Source organism: Bactrocera latifrons, unplaced genomic scaffold (genome assembly GCF_001853355.1).
Source record: "Bactrocera latifrons isolate USDA-ARS-PBARC rearing strain unplaced genomic scaffold, ASM185335v1 scaffold_309, whole genome shotgun sequence".
NCBI lineage: Eukaryota > Metazoa > Arthropoda > Insecta > Diptera > Tephritidae > Bactrocera > Bactrocera latifrons.
Genome location: NW_017536730.1, coordinates 42,957 through 58,975, shown reverse-complemented (window position 1 = coordinate 58,975; position 16,019 = coordinate 42,957). Strand labels below are relative to the sequence as shown.

The 16,019-nt window shown below is 41.7% G+C and overlaps 1 protein-coding gene across 3 annotated transcripts in view; it reads left to right on the top strand.

The window, feature by feature from the left end:
- Nucleotides 1-16,019, top strand: part of LOC108970690 (mucin-19) — a gene marked incomplete at its 3' end in the record, with an annotated part of 244,357 nt that overhangs the window by 186,744 nt on the left and 41,594 nt on the right. For all 3 annotated transcript variants that reach the window (XM_018936213.1, XM_018936214.1, XM_018936212.1), the window contains 2 exon segments: nt 6,759-6,857; nt 7,259-10,442. In XM_018936213.1, the coding sequence (XP_018791758.1) occupies nt 7,268-10,442 (3,175 nt within the window).

Genomic DNA, 16,019 nt, shown 5'->3' with positions numbered 1-16,019 from the left:
GGAGCGCCTAATAATGCAAAAAACAAACTTTAGTAAAAGTTGATATCAGCAAACAGCTGCAAGTGCTACATTGACATAGGCACACAACTTCATATATACGTACATACATATATACATATGTATATGTATACAATTGGCCATCTGCAGTGCATTTGTGGCAGAGACGATAACGCAGTCAGCTTACTTGGTATTTTGTGAGAGCTTGACAAAGTTTCCGTGCAACACCAATGCTCCAGAATAAACGTAAATTTACAATGACAAATTGTATTTAGCTCAATTGCGCAAAAGATGGCAAGCAGCAAATAGCAAGCGGTTGCTAGTGAAAAGCAAGTGACCAGTGGCAGCAGATTCCAAAGCATAACACAATGCTGCGGGGAGTTGGGCGTGACACGATTACTAACGAAGAACATTTACAGCACACGATTTATTTGTAGTTGTTGTGTGTGTGTGCTTCTTATCCCGCACTGACCTAAAGGTGTGGTAGATTGCTGTTGTTGCATGTACTGCCAGAGAACTTCAGCGCATACTTTTGCTTGTAACGGTACAGCGAAATGCTGTTTGCACAAATGAAAGAACTGATAGAGTATTTCGGTGCAAAGGGACAAATGGAGACCGCCAAAGTTTGATATATGAATGTTGTGCTTGTGCTTATTCGGTTCGGAAAGGGTTTTTTGGTTTTTATTTATGCCTCAGAAGGATTTTTCTTATCGCTTTGATGACTAGAAAGAACGCAATACGGTCACAGAAATGTTCAAGGAATAATTGATATTTTCAAATTTTCTGATCAGAAACTAGGAATCATTTTCCTGGAAATAGCTTAAATGATAAATGTGGATATCGAAATTAAATGACTCAAAATACTTCTTTTCGCTTTTGTAATTATCACAATATAGTAACGTGTTGGCTTGGTCACGAGACGGCTTTAAGCTTGGCGAGTTCAACTTTCATTTGTCATGTGTGCCTAGATATTCTCCGCCAAGCCGGAGTGTYCTTAACCGACTCCGAGAAGCTTTTATATATATTTTCTAAAGACCTTTTCATTTCCAAAAAAAGTTCGAAGGTTTTGGTCTTGCCTACCGGTAAGAGACCTTTATTACTAACATTTTAATACTATGTGAGGAAAAAATATTAATTTTAAAAGTTATGCCTGTTTGTGTTAGTCCATATCCTACCGAAGCTCCTTGCGATGACCAGAACTAATCCTTGAAGATTCGTCTAAAATCAATCGGACAGAAAAAACTAGCTTTTTTTTATTAATAATTTAGTTCCTGAAATATACATTTTCCTTTCATTAACAAAATGGCGACCTCAATAAATATTTTTCCGGCTTTTGGCGAAAAAACAGTTAGTTGTATATAAAAAAAAACCGAAGAAACTATAGAAACATGATCGGAATACTAACTGGTCACTATCTGGTGGCTGTAGACGCCATCACAATGTCGTTGACAGATCGAAAAACTGCAGGAAATGCCTAGAGCAGAGCACCTGAGAAATAATCGAGCATGTCATGTGCTGTGCAAGACTACACTGTAAGCATCTGGGGTCCCCACGGAATGATATACGGTTGGATGTATGGATAGTGAGGCCGCAGAGTGTGTTAAAATTCGCAGGCATCCTAAAGGATGAAMTCCATCTGGTATCGCATAGGACCAAAACTGGTCCATGCGTGGMTTATTGGCCTACCAGTTGAACCTTTTGAACGGGCATAAGTTGTATAAATTTCATTGAAATCTACAGAGCCGTTTTCGAGATACCGTAGTCGCCAATTCTAAAAACATAAATTATGTTCCAGAGCACCTGAGAACCGTTTGCTAATTATCGAATAACTCGAAAGTTATGTGTCGGATTCAACTTAAAATCTTCAGAGAGTATTTGCAAGATATTATACTTTCAGAACAAAAGTTGAATTTTTCAAAAAAGTGCCGACTAAACCCCATAAGTCAATACTAAAACAAAAAATCACAAAATAAAAACATAAATTTCTGCTTTGAAGTAGAACTATTTATATACAGAGTGTCCAACTATAAGTGCGTAGCCTAACCAAACAGAAAACAGGAAAATGCTACCTGGTTTCGCTGTGTTCCTCTTACTATCTTTCACCACGCCACCCGCCCTCAAACTGGTGACCACTTTGATAACAACACCGCAAATTGTTGATAAATTTCGCCTGTTCATGTGCAACGCATGCATAAAGTTGCACAGAAAGTGTGGCACAACAACAACAATACCAATAGCAACATAACACAAATATGGCAGCTGAGCGAGCCGTTGCTGAGTTACTAGAACTGGACTTTCAATTTATTACAATTTTTCAACGAATTTCATTATACTTACTCACTGCGCTCTCACTTTTCCGCCTCCTGGCTACGATTTCGACAGCATTCAATACAAACGAAAATTGTTTTTTTTTTTGTTTTTTGTTCGATTCTTCTCTGTTCCCTTTTATTTACAGACTTCCTTGAACGCTTACATGACGGCGCAAAACTTGGTAAGCAACTGCCGGCGTGCACGTAGCTACATAGTTTTAGCCCAGAATTGGGAGCAATGCTGTAAACTCGGTTGTATAAGTTCAGTTATGTTTTGCTGCTCTTACAACACGTCTTTTAATAGCATTTCACTATGTATATAGTATGTTTGTTCCTTCATTTTTCTATTCAGCGACACCCACATCAAAGTAGTGCCGTTRCTGTTGTACTTACCAAGTTTGCTGCCACAATAAAGTTGCACGAATGACCGCTGGCAACAAGTATTTTTCCCACTTTTTCTTACTTTTGTTTGTTATACCCAGAATAGGGTATCTTTAGTGGGCCACKACGTTTGTAAAACCCAGAAGAAAATGACGGAGACCCTGTAAAATATGTATCTACAAGTAAAAGATCGGCTTGATGAGCTCAGTCGATTTAAACATGTTCATCCGTTTGTCCATCTACTTTTTGAGATATCGATTTGAAATTTTGCTCACCTCCTTTCATTAGACATAATATACTTATTTGTTGGAACCGCTTATATTGGATCACTATATCATAGTTGCCATACAAATTGAAAGATCGGAATCAAGGGCTTGTATGGAAACCTTTTTTATTTGACGAAATAACTTCAAGAAATTTGACTTAGKTTATTATCTAAGACAAAGGTGCAATATCCGGAGAAATGGTTCAAATCKGAMTACTATCGCATATAGCTGCCATACAAACTGGCCGATCAAAATCAATTTCTTGAAAGGATGCTTTTGTATTTGTGAAGGGTATTATAGCTTCGCTACAGCCGAAATTAAAGTTTTTTCTTGTTTACGCTTATCAATGGCGTATCGGGTTCACGGTATAGTTCCCGTCCCGTAGTAGCCCGTCTAACAAAAGGTGTCTGTGCATTGGATTTATGTGTGCGTGTTGTTGCTCTTGTTGTTTGTGTTTGTCTACAATGCAATATGATATTGTTGGTCACGCTTTGGCCATTGTGCTTGTGGACGATCGCTATGGTTGCCGTCTGTGTGTCAGCGYTGCAGTAGTCGCCCACTTAAAGCTCACTCACTCGGAAGCTGGTACGCGCTTGCAGCTGTGTGCCGGATATTAATCAAAATGCAGGATACGCAACTTTGCTTATTCGTTCGTCTTCACTCCCCTTTATGCTATTTGCTTCATATAATTTATACCAATTTCTGCGCTCTTTGTCGGATCCCTTTCTATCTCTTTTATTCACTTCGTTGTCATTTACGCTTAGGCAAAGCGCACCGGTAGTTGCGCTGTTTTGCTTGTTGTCAGTTTCGTGGCGGTGTGGGCTCTGTAGTATTGTTGTTGTTGTGCCGCGATCCCCCGCTCCATGTAATACAATTTTCCTGCTCATTTTGAATCGCWGCAACATTTATTATGTTGCCTGTGGTTTGTTGTAACACGCTACATTTATTTATTGTGTTGTTGTTTTGCTCATAGTCCTTTTTTTTCTTGTTATTCTTATATAGTACATCCTACATGCAACACTTCAAAAACTTTGTTAAATGCTGTATGCCATTGTTGCAGCTTASTTGAATATTTCTCTTATTGCTAATATCACCGTTACACCTCCACTATTTTTCACATTTTTCTTCGCTCTCCTYGCTGCATTGTTGAATATATTTTCGTGTTTACACCACAACACTTCAGAAATACAATTTCATGTTGCTTCATGCCATTTGGCCCTCCACTWAATACAATTTCTAGGCGAAAAACACGAATTCACCAAAAGTGTTGCATCGCCAATTGTTGTATTTGTGGCCACTGCTACATTGTTGCTTTCGACAACACTTTATAGTGGTAGGACGATATTATTTCCCGTTTAAAATTAAATTAAGAAAAAAACAAATTAGATGAGACCATAAAGCATAAATAAAGACTTATATATATAGAGTTATCCATTTCTAGATTCCCTATTCTTGTAAAGAAAACTCACTATTGGTTTGAAGTTAATTTTATGGGRAAAATGATTATCATGCGAAAGAATATTCTTTAGCATTTATTTTCTGAAGATTACCTCTTTCAAATGTTGATCGTAGCTACGTCTCAGATGGTCAATCCTTTGATTTCGATTTTCGATGATTCCTTCGAGCATTTCGACTGGTAACAGGCGAATGCCACGCGTGATGTTTTGCTCCAAGGCCTGACTCGAGCGAGATTGTCCACAAAGACTTTAGACTTTACATATTATCACAGGAAAAAGTCGAACGGTGGTGTATCAGAAGATCTTGGTGGCCAATCGGCCAACTCAGAATATGAAATTATCTGCTCACTTAAGTGTTCTCTCAATAAATGCACTGATTAATGGTCTCATTGAAACTATTCAGGTATGTCGCCGCGATCACGAGCTTCAAATTCAGACAACAAATAGTCGGTTATCATGCCGCGATAACGGTCGCCATTGACGATTAATCGCTTGTCACAATTTATCAAAATATCGATACCAGTTCGACAGAATGTAGCTTCGAGACCTTCCATCCAGCGTTTGTTTTCCATCATGATCTCCTCATTGCAGAAAAATCAATTTCCAGAGAGCCGCTTTTCGAGTATGAGTATGAGAAAATAATCGCAAAATCTGGCGAATAACGTTAGGTACCATTGAGGTTCCGAAAAACGCAGCACTCATGGCACGCAATTGCTGTTCATTTATAAAAATTCAAGAATGATATGATTCACACATTTTTTGAGAGGCCGATGATTTTAAGGTACTTCTYAAATTTTATTTTACGGATATTCAACACTATTTGACGAAGTTGYCCAGTTGTCCCCATTTAATGGAAATCGTCGAATCCAACTTTCAGTAAAAATGTTTCGATTGCCGAGGATGGATATGAAAGAAGCTCTATATATGGGTGTCACATGCCCTGCGAATCGCTGCATAAACGAAACAAAATGGATTCATTTCCGTAGCCGATAGTTTCTGTTGAATAGGTTACTTACGACAACGTCAAGCAAAAGTGGACGTAGGAGAATCGTGAGGAGCCATTGCACACGTTATCCAAGGTCAGTAAGGTTTTGCTAAATGCTTGGTGCGATTGSCAGAAAATCCTGTACAATCAGCCGCTCCAGCTCAACTTGTACTTCCAATGACTCTATCGTATAAAGGCAGCAGTYGCCTAGAAGCAGTGAGATTTGTTTAAAAGGAGAAGAATTTCATTCCGTCTGTATAACGTTTGGCCGCACATATCGATAGTGGCTCGCCAGAAGCTGCGGAAGCTTGGTGTACCAAAAAGGTTAGTCTGGGGTCCAGTCTTACGCCTCGGTAGTTTATGCTTATTGTGTCTTACTTAGTATGAAGACTCATGGAGGCTATTCGAAAAGGACGAAACTAAACTGCAAAACTTCGAAAGTAAGATGCTAAGAAAAATCTTTTGAGTGAAAAAGATAATGACTAGTGGCGTTTAAGGTGGAACAATGARCTAGAATGAGCTTATGGAAGGTGAAAATGTTATACCCTTTATCAAAACGCAGCGATTAAGCTGGCTCGGTCATGTAACGAGTATGCAAAACAAGAGAGCGTAGAAAAAAGTTGTAGAGGACACGGCATTCCCCACTAAAGCAAGGGAAAAGCCGGGCACAAGATGGATTAACGAAGTCGAGGTAGAAGCTTGGGATACAAAATTTCAAAGAAACTAAAAAAGACCGAGATGTCTGGAGGGCAGATGTGCAGCAGACCAAAGCTCATGAAAAAGCGAATGATAGTTTGGGACCTTCAGCATTCTTCGTAGAAAAGGCTATTTAAAACTTGACTTATCCCGAATACATAGTTTTCTTATTTCATGGCACGACTTAACATGTTATAAAAATCGAAAAAAAATTGTACGCGTCCTTGTTCGCAATGGAATGTTTAATTGCCAAAAAAAAAAAAAAAAAAAAGTTTCGTAAATTGATCGGGTAATTCTAGAATATTTTTTAATACCAACTTTGTTGCCTCACTTGATTAGATTTTCATTAGCATAATATGAGCTTTATGCCGAGAAATAAAATCTCCCAGATTGCGGAAGTGCGTATCGACTTATCACTACTCGTTCTCTTCCGCCTTTTGGYAATTTTACCTTGGCTGTATGACTGAGCCGGTTGAGCCGACGTGATATTGCTAGTACTGACTTATGTAAGTTAATGTAATGCTACAATGTTGCTAATTGTAATTCTATGAACCAAAGAAAAATCTTTAATCACATTACATTTATTTTATTTTTTTTTTGCTAGCTTATCTTTTAATCCCTTCCCTGTTTTATTAAAACTTTTTTATTCTGCTTATTTCATTTTCAGTTTACGGTTATTGATTGTGATTTACCTGYATGCAACAACAACTCGGTGAAAAATTGCAAGAGCTCTTCCAATTGAGATTATGTGCGCAAAAACAACAAGGTAAGCTAGGCTAATCTACATTCAAGCAATTGGTTGGCACACCATAAGCTACAGCCGTTGCAACCGAGGTGGCGAAAAGAAAATCTGGCACGGCCGCAGCTTGCTCGCATTGCCCTTGCGGCCGACCATACATACACTTATACCCCTTAGTCACTAACTCGCCACTTTTGCTGCAACGCTGCCACGTACCGTACCTTCGGCACGTACGAAATTGCAAACAAAGTACGAAGCTACAACCATATAGTATGCCAAATAAACAAGAGTTATTCTGCAAATTAATGGTAGCCAATTACTTGTCAATGGGAAGCCTCTCCTCACTCCGCACCCTTAATAATGCAATCACCAAAACTTGATCTTTCACTTTCGTTTTTCTTTTCTTCTTATGCTCTTGTATTTTGCAGTATTCGCCGATGTACGACAAATCAAAGAAAACCTGGAGTCAWCGGCTCAAGATTACGAAAACCACAGAGAGCAGCAACGCYACATCAGSAACAACYGCAAGCACATACACGACGGAGTCCAAYGCAACGGTGACAGGCKTACATCAAGCGGAAAACATAGCCACTGCGGCAGCAATAACACGGCAGACAATAACGAAAACGAAAATAACACAAGATTCAGCATATAATGCAAATCATTTTGGTCGCCACCAAGTACACGTACAGCAATATCAGACAGTGGCAGCAACAATGCATTTACCAACACTGCAACTTAGTGATTTTCACATTGGTAATGGTGGCGTCGGCGGCGGCGGTGTCAATGGCGGCTATGAGTATTTACCAAGTTCCCTCTCACGCTCCATGAAATACGCAGAGCCATGGATCTATGGCACCGTTCGCGGTATACCCGCGCGCCCTTCATACCACCACTTTATGCCGCAGGCATCATCGTCACCCGGCAATTACATGCAACCGTTGGCGGTGGTCATCTGTTCGTGCCCGGAGTACTTGAATGGCACCAAACGCGATGTTAAGAAGGCGAGCGTATGTAAAAAGTGTAAAGGTTCACGCCTACCCTTGACGCCCATCGGTGGCACTATGCGTCTGGCAGCTGGCGGTATAATGGCCACAACGAAAATGCGTAGCAGTGGTGCTGCCACCGTACGCGTAGTAAGCACATCGAAAAAAGCACGTCCCACCATACTTGACCCGCAGAAAGATCCGTATGATTTGATGCGGCGTACGCGTCTGCTGTCACCTGAGCCGGGCAACAGTAGCAGCGCCAGTGGTGGTGGACGCGACGCGGCAGGTAGCACACGAGATAAAGATAAACTGCGTAGTCGTGGCAAGAGTGCAAGTCCCRTACGTGGACGTAGCCGTAAACGTGGTCAGTTGCCAACGTCGTACCACCACAAGCAGAATGTGTCCAATGCGTGTATGCGGGAAGAACCCGATTGCTGGCTGGTAGAGGACACAGATACGCTTTTAAATGCCACCGGCACAATCAGTGGCGAGAGTAATGCCACACGGCGTTCCATACTACGCTGCAATGTAAATCCATATGATCTGATCTCACATAGCCAATCTTCGAGCAGCGGTGGCTCGACAACACCCACAACGCCAACACGCTGCAAACCAGTCACGCCAACTGCCGGCTCCGGCGCCAAATCTGCTTCACAGAATGAGTTCATGCCACCAAATGACGACTTTAATGTGGCAGACGCCGCACTTACCGAAGAAGCGCCACCATTTGCCTCCAACTTGGTAGTTGGCGCATCACGCATGACTGCCAACAGCAATAATCAAGCAGCGCAAACGCTACGCGCCCCAAAATCAAAGGCAGAAAATAAAAGTACGGTATTGCGACGTGAGAGTCGCACAGCTGGCGCGCCAAATACGTGTGTAAACAACGGCGAGGAGGATGGTAGCAGCTCATATGATGAAGAAATACACGGCAAACGTAACTACAATAATGTTCAAGCAATTGCCGGCCAACGCATTAGTTTGGGTGGCAAATCTACAACCAAATCATTAATCAAACAAAGCGAGGATGGGCGCAGCTACGAGAGCATTATAGTCGCTGAAACGACGAAAAAGTCTGCGAGCAAACAGCAGTCCAAACGTAATGAAATGCAGGGAAAATCACACGATTCCTCCTCCACGATGCAAACGCCCACACAACCAAGCCGGCCGCCACGTCTACGCAAATCTGAATCGAGTGAAAGTGCTGAAAGCGAAGCGGAACACAGCCGCTCTAAGGGTGAAGCTAGTAAATCGCCTGCCAACGCACTAGACGGGGAACGTGTTATGGTATTGACAGTGACGCCAAACCAAAACATCAAGTCGATACTGAAACGTCCCACATCCAATACCTCGGACAGCGGCACCGACTCGCCAATTGCCAAGGATCAGCTAACACTATTACCCGTTGGCGYAGCTAGCATTGGCGCAAAAGCAATGACACCTAGTAATCAACGTCGCACAGCCACYGCGAGCCCCTCGCCCACGACCAAATCGCAATTTTACATTCCACTGCCACAGACACGAAAGAAAGTGCAATTTCGTGAAGAAGAGCGYATCGTACATGCATTAGACTGTGACATGGCGAGCAGTGATGAAGCCACTGAGTTCGCTGAAATGCAGGAGCTTTCAACTGACAAAGAGGATGGCAAAGGGTTGGATGAAGGGTTTGATGCTAGCCATCAGTCGCCGAAATCCACAACCAATTACGAGTATTACAATCGCAAACGCGAACAACAGCGCTTACAACGTCTGGAAAATATTTCCGAAGCMGAAAGCACTCATCCCCACGGACCAGGGACGCCGTTGTCACTAGCGCTGCCAACACAGGACGCATTGCTAGCGGAATTGCAACAATATTCCGATTTTGTAACGCAAGTGATTGCTCAAGCAAGCAATAGCTACATTAACAGCAACAACAATAGCRCTGAAAATGCGACGCACGATTATGATGGCTATAATTTTGATGAGGCAGCCATTGAAATGCGTGCTGAAGCCTCCAGCAGTGCAACGGACGCAATGCATTATGAGGATTTAAGTCCCATAACTAGTGACGCAGGCGGCGAGGACCCCACCACTGCTAGCAGTTACGTAAGCAGTAATAAAAACAGCACTTGCGGCGGCAGCCAACAACAACAAAGTTGCAGCGCCGACGAGAAAACTGTGTCATTTGCTGGCACGAAAATGTTGCTTACTCAACAAAATGCCGGCAGGTCGGCGCATTCATCACCAGCAATAAAGGCAGCAACGATAGCGGCGACATCATCGACATCATTACCGCCAACAACAAAAGCCACAAACGCTCAATCACTTGCCGCAGCAACGGTGGTGGCAGCAGCTGCCGCCGTGCCACATGTCATACGCAGTGACAAAAATGATGATTATGATGATGATGCCGCTAACGCTGATGGCCAACAGGACGCCGTCAATAAAGGCAGCAACAACAACGATAACAGCAACAATGATAGTAACGGCGACAACCAAAGCAGCGATGAGGATGTGTACGAGGACGCGCACGACGACAGYGCTGACGACGATAAGAACTACAGCCTGTTGGGCAGTACAGTGGCTTTGACCACAGCCCGGGCATCCACTGGCGCTGATGATGTGTTAAAAGCGGAGCACGGTGAGTTCATTTATTTTTATGTTCACCGCTTTGTTAGCTTTTAATTATGGATATAAAGTTTGCCAGCAGCAGGCAGCGCCTTCCTCCAGCCCGCTAGGCCGGCTGACTTTGTTCTTGGTTGTAAACGTAATTTGGGGGCTTATGCAAAAGCAACTACAAAACAAGCACACTCTTACATATATATATAGTATAAGTGCGCACATGAATGGCGTAAATGCGCCATGTGGTGTGGCATGCCGCGAATTCAATATTGCGCACAGCGGCGGAAGTGACCAATATGTGCGATTTAGTAGCGGAAGAATGCCTTCAATGTGTGTTTGTTGTTTATTTTACTGAAGTTGGCGGCATTCAMGGTAAAGCTTCCGATTTTTTATCGAGATTGTAAAACTTCAAAGAGAATCGTTGCACGCTAGTTTATTTTTAGCCGCAAGTGCATAGTGTGCCAACGTCTATATTCAGAAGGTGAATGTTTGTATTTAAAGAAGTATATACACAACTACTATTTTTCAGTTTATAGACCTTAACGAAGGAAGTATTGCTTAGAATAGGTAATTCTTAAAAAAAAAACGTTGTGTGTATTGTCGATTACCACTTTAAGATAACTTCAGTGTTATAATGCCGCTGCCACACTTGCATATATCAAAGAAACTTTACTACTGAACTCCGTTACATAGTTGAGAATAGAGTGCTGTCACATCACTCGACCAGAAATTATGGAAGAATCGTTTTTTAWGGTTAGGTGAGATTAGGTTCGATGGTCCTTCGAATATCTCACATGGACTAGTATTGTAGTCCTTTGTGAACCCATGGAAAAGAAGAARTMCTGTATTCGAACTTATAACTAAGCAAAACGCTTAGTGGGCAATACAAAATTTCAAATCCCGCACGTCCTGAATGACTAAATGTACTGTCAAGTGTTTAAGTGTTGACCCCCCAAACGAGGGACAGTCAAGAAAGAAGTGTTGATTTGTACTTCCACCTCATCTTCTTCCAAAAAGTAATATTACCAACCTTACAGCATGAATGCATGAATAGGRCAGTGGCTCCACAACTAGAGAGTGACTAGTTCTACTGTGGGCAAAGAGGTTACTAGATCTCCTGCGAGCAATCTTGGGCCAAAACACTTCTGGGCCAGCGCATGTACCAATGGCGCTCTCTCTTCAATATTCGGCTTCCATGAAAGCTCCAGAATAAGCCCTAGATATTTCACCATATCCGCCGCTTGCAGACAGACAGACTTATTTGCGTTTTACTTGTGTTAATGACGAGACCACTTTTGACGGCCCAAATTTTTAACAACGTTGTGATTGTCGTTGTTGCGGTCACATCATAAATAAATATATTTTGTGAAATAAAAATGCTTTCCATACAAGGACTTCACTTTGACCAATCAGATTGTATGGCAGCTATATTTTATAGTGGAGTGAGTCGACAAACGAGCATCTTCGCGGAAAGAAAAAAAAACATGTCCAAAATTTCTGATCGCTGTTTCATGGCTACATGGACTCAGCTGGGTTCACCATTTCCTGGGTATGCTTTCACTACCTTACAGCTGGTTGGAGAAGTGTTCACTCCGAAATTTCAGTATGGTCTGGGCATAGCTCAGTTCTAGTTCTGTCACTAGATCATCTCTGTGGGTTCTACAAGAGTAAACTTCGGTTCTGAAAGCTTCTGTTAGTCGYCRCATCTTTTYGCAGAATTTTCRAGCAATACCACTGACAGSCAGCTYKTTAAGCTCTTCATACACACACATTTCGGACCCTCTATTTTCTGTCTGCAAAAGCGTCTCAGTTCCCTATTCAACTCTCAGTATCTACATATATCATCCCGCACAAGATACACAGGCGGTTTTCTCTCAAAGYAGGAGTGCAAGTGGCGCATAAAATCGATCGGCCGTCTGTTGTGAGTGCAGCTTTTCGACGGCGAATCTTCCTCGTGTTCGAAAAGACTTTCCTGGTGCATGCCTTTAAATCGTAATCCTTGACAAGTTTGCTGGAGTTGTCATCAAAAGGGGACGTGTTTGTTGACGTGGCGGGTCCCAAACTCAGAGTGCAACGCTGAGTACAGCGTGCAACGCTGAGTAGGGATGCTTCGTCTTCTCACTTTAACTCATCCTCAAACGAATGCTCTTAGGCTACGCAGAGGATACTTAGTCTAAGACCGAAATTCATGAGCTGCGTGAGCGTAATATACCATCACCTAAACCAAAACCTATGTAAGCTTTATCAACTAGTTATAACAGTTTCCAATGATGCGCTTATAGCAAGCAGTAAAAACAAAGTGCCAGAGTTCATCTCCAATTCAGTCCACGTCAAAATACGCAAATAAATGAGAGCAACATATATGAGTAACCATATTAGACTGCGTTCAGACGAGGACGCTTTTTGTTGCTGATTATCGTCAAATTATCTTTTGATGTCACTAATTGTGTGCAGACGAACGACACGAATCCGATAGCTTGAGTTGGACAATTTTCTGCATTGTTTTATAACTTAATTTCAAACTCTTAAAYACTTCAACCACGCAGTGTATCAAAATATTTTTGATTAGCTAATTTTTATCACACTTCTTTTTCCTTTAGAAATTTTTAGAAATTATAACTCTAAGGTATTGCAAAATGAAAAGGTATCGTATATCGAACTGAGTAGCAGCGAATTGTTCCGTCGTCTTTCCTTCGCCTACAAAAAACCGGTTTGGGCGACAGTGAGAATCCTCGTGTGAACGTAGTCTTACTTACTCATATATGTACTCATATGTATATATGTGTGTGTACGCAAATGTTTGTACCTGCCTCATACAATTCGTACGCACCGAAATTGCCAGCAGCGCACAGCGGTTAGCCAAGTGCGAATGGAGGCGCCACAACACATTGCATTGTWGCATCTATTTGGCAATGGTTGACAAATTCCACAAGAGCAACGGCAAGCCAAAACTGACAAGCACGCGTTGTGTGCACACACAGGAAGGTATTGTTGCATGCCCTAAGACGTAATATAATCGCATTATGCACTGCAAATGCGCAAATTGGGTGTCTTTGTATGCGACTGTGTGAACTTTGGCCTCCTCATGCCACATACAAGTATGCGTGTAAGTTGTTTAAAATTGGTTAACAGCAATGGAATTTCCTTCCTCAAGCGCAGGCACACACACACACATGAGTATATGAGTTAGCGTTAGGTATTGAATCAACTATGCTGATTTGTGCCCCATTACATTGTGSCTCATAGCCGCCTTCCTAATTGTGTGGTTAATGTTGCACACTCTCCACCCCGCCAATGTTGAGTCTTAATAGAAGAAAAGAGTTGGTGTCTATTCTCTAGATTTTCATACTTGAAATTTAATTAAATTAAAAAGTTGTTTCCTCGATCGACGAAGCCACTTCATAAGCTTTGTACTGGTTGTGCGGCTTGCGGCATGCGCGTAGACGTTAATTGTTGCACAAGCCGAAACTTTGCATTCATACTGCCTGAGCTCATATGCACGTATGTACAAATAGTTAGATTCAAAGCGTTGCCATATGCCGATGCAGAGTACATGCCACAAGCCACACACACTTAATTGCTTGTATGCGTTTTTGCTGGCACAGGCTACAGCTCTGCCGGTGTTGACAGTGGGAGCAAATGTCGGAAACAGTCAGAAGGTGCATCGTCACGCACACATACTTTATTCAATAAAAGTTATGCAGTTTATGAAATTAGTTGCACAATTAACACCACTTATGTTTTTCGCAAAAGGCGTAGTTATATGGATAACGGATGGGTCGGTAAAGCAACACATTTCCACACGCCAAGGAAGTAACCAATGAAATGAATGAGCTCTWACAGTGATGTGTTTAGTGCCAATTTAGGACGAAAATACAACAGYTTATGTATAGGGTGCTTTAAGAGATATTGAAATTCATAGGGGCACAGCTGTCAACTCAGATTTCAGCATAACTCAACATATATCAACTTTCATATAAAATCACTCTGATATACACTGCATATTAAGTTTGCCACGAAGTTGGTAACGCCTAGTAAGGAACGTCGGAGACCCTGTAAAATATATAATATAAACTTAAAGAAGAAAACTCGTAACGGAAGATATATGATCTTTTATGCATTGGCAACTTCGAATAACGCAGTCGATGGATCGAGGAGCTGTACAAGCTATATGACGACATTGACATAGTTCAGCGAATTAAGAGACAGTGGCTATGATGGCTAGATCAAGTATTCTTACTTTAGTGCAATCATGCGTTCGTCAAGCATTAAGATTTCCGTTTCTCTCAGCTTTCTGTTCAAATTGTGCATAAATCTCTCTTTTGATCATTCCTAAGGGGCATGGTATTAACACCGCTTCGGATTCGCCTAAAGATGTCTTTGGCAAAAATATTCTTGTGACCTGCCAATAAGCGTCAAGGCCTTGCTRCAATTGTTGTCTACGCTGGAATTACTCTCTGGCGGCGACAAGGCTCGCAATGCCATCTGACTATATGATTATATGATTGCTTTGTTTATCCTCCCGTAGTTACTCAGTAGAGCTCCACAAGCTTTCTCTATGTCTAGCACTTCCGTTTGGTAGACGCATAGAGACAGAAAGTCATGCCAAAATTCTAATTTCTATTCTGCAGTCCATTTTGAACATGATCCCGAYCTCCTATTAATTCTTTTCTCTATTCACGTCTAGAGATTATGCTTACTTGGAAGTAACTTACGAAATCCAACGTGACGAGGATAATATATAATCAGATAAAATTGGGGCTGATACAATAGTACCTCGTACCAAACTGTCAGTGACCTTGGGCGGATTTTCTGCCATTTTTCAGGTTCAGGTCTATGCCATTAGCAGATGTGTGAAGATAACTCTAAAAAAAAGTATCACAGAGCACGAATTGTCGCTCTCTGTGATCGTCAAGCGGCTCTTCGCGCAATCTCGTCCATTGAAATCCAATCAACAATGGTTATGGATKGTATAAAAGTTAGGGTTACCACAGATAACAATAGCTACTAGCATAGAACCCTGGAAATAAAGGCATCAATGGATATGAGCCGATCTTCAGGCGAAAGAAGTTGCAGCAACTAACCCAACAAGACCTCAATCTTTCTTTGAGTACGAATACCGTTTGCGAAAGGAACTATATAAGGAGAAAAAGAGCAGTATAAAACGTCACTTGCAATAATTATGTGGCCTTAGACAAGCAAAGCTGCTTCTGCGGAATTTCGTGCATAACGGTTCCAGATACTAATCGTTCTTCACAAAAACTGTTTAAGGCAGCTTTTGGGATTTTTGGAAATTCGAAATAAAAAAGATAGATATTTTTATACTCTCCCAACAAAGTTGCTAAAGAGAGTATTATAGTTTTGTTCACATAACGGTTGTTTGTAAGTCCTAAAACTAAAAGAGTYAGATATAGAGTTACATATACCAAAGTGATCAGAGTGACGAGTAGAGTTGAAATCCGGATGTCTGTCTGTCCCTCCGTCCGTCTGTCCGTGTGTACGTYCGTCCATGCAAGCTGTGACTTGAATAAAAATTGAGATATCATGATGAAACTTGGTACACGTATTTCTTGGCTCCATAAGAAGGTTAAGTTCG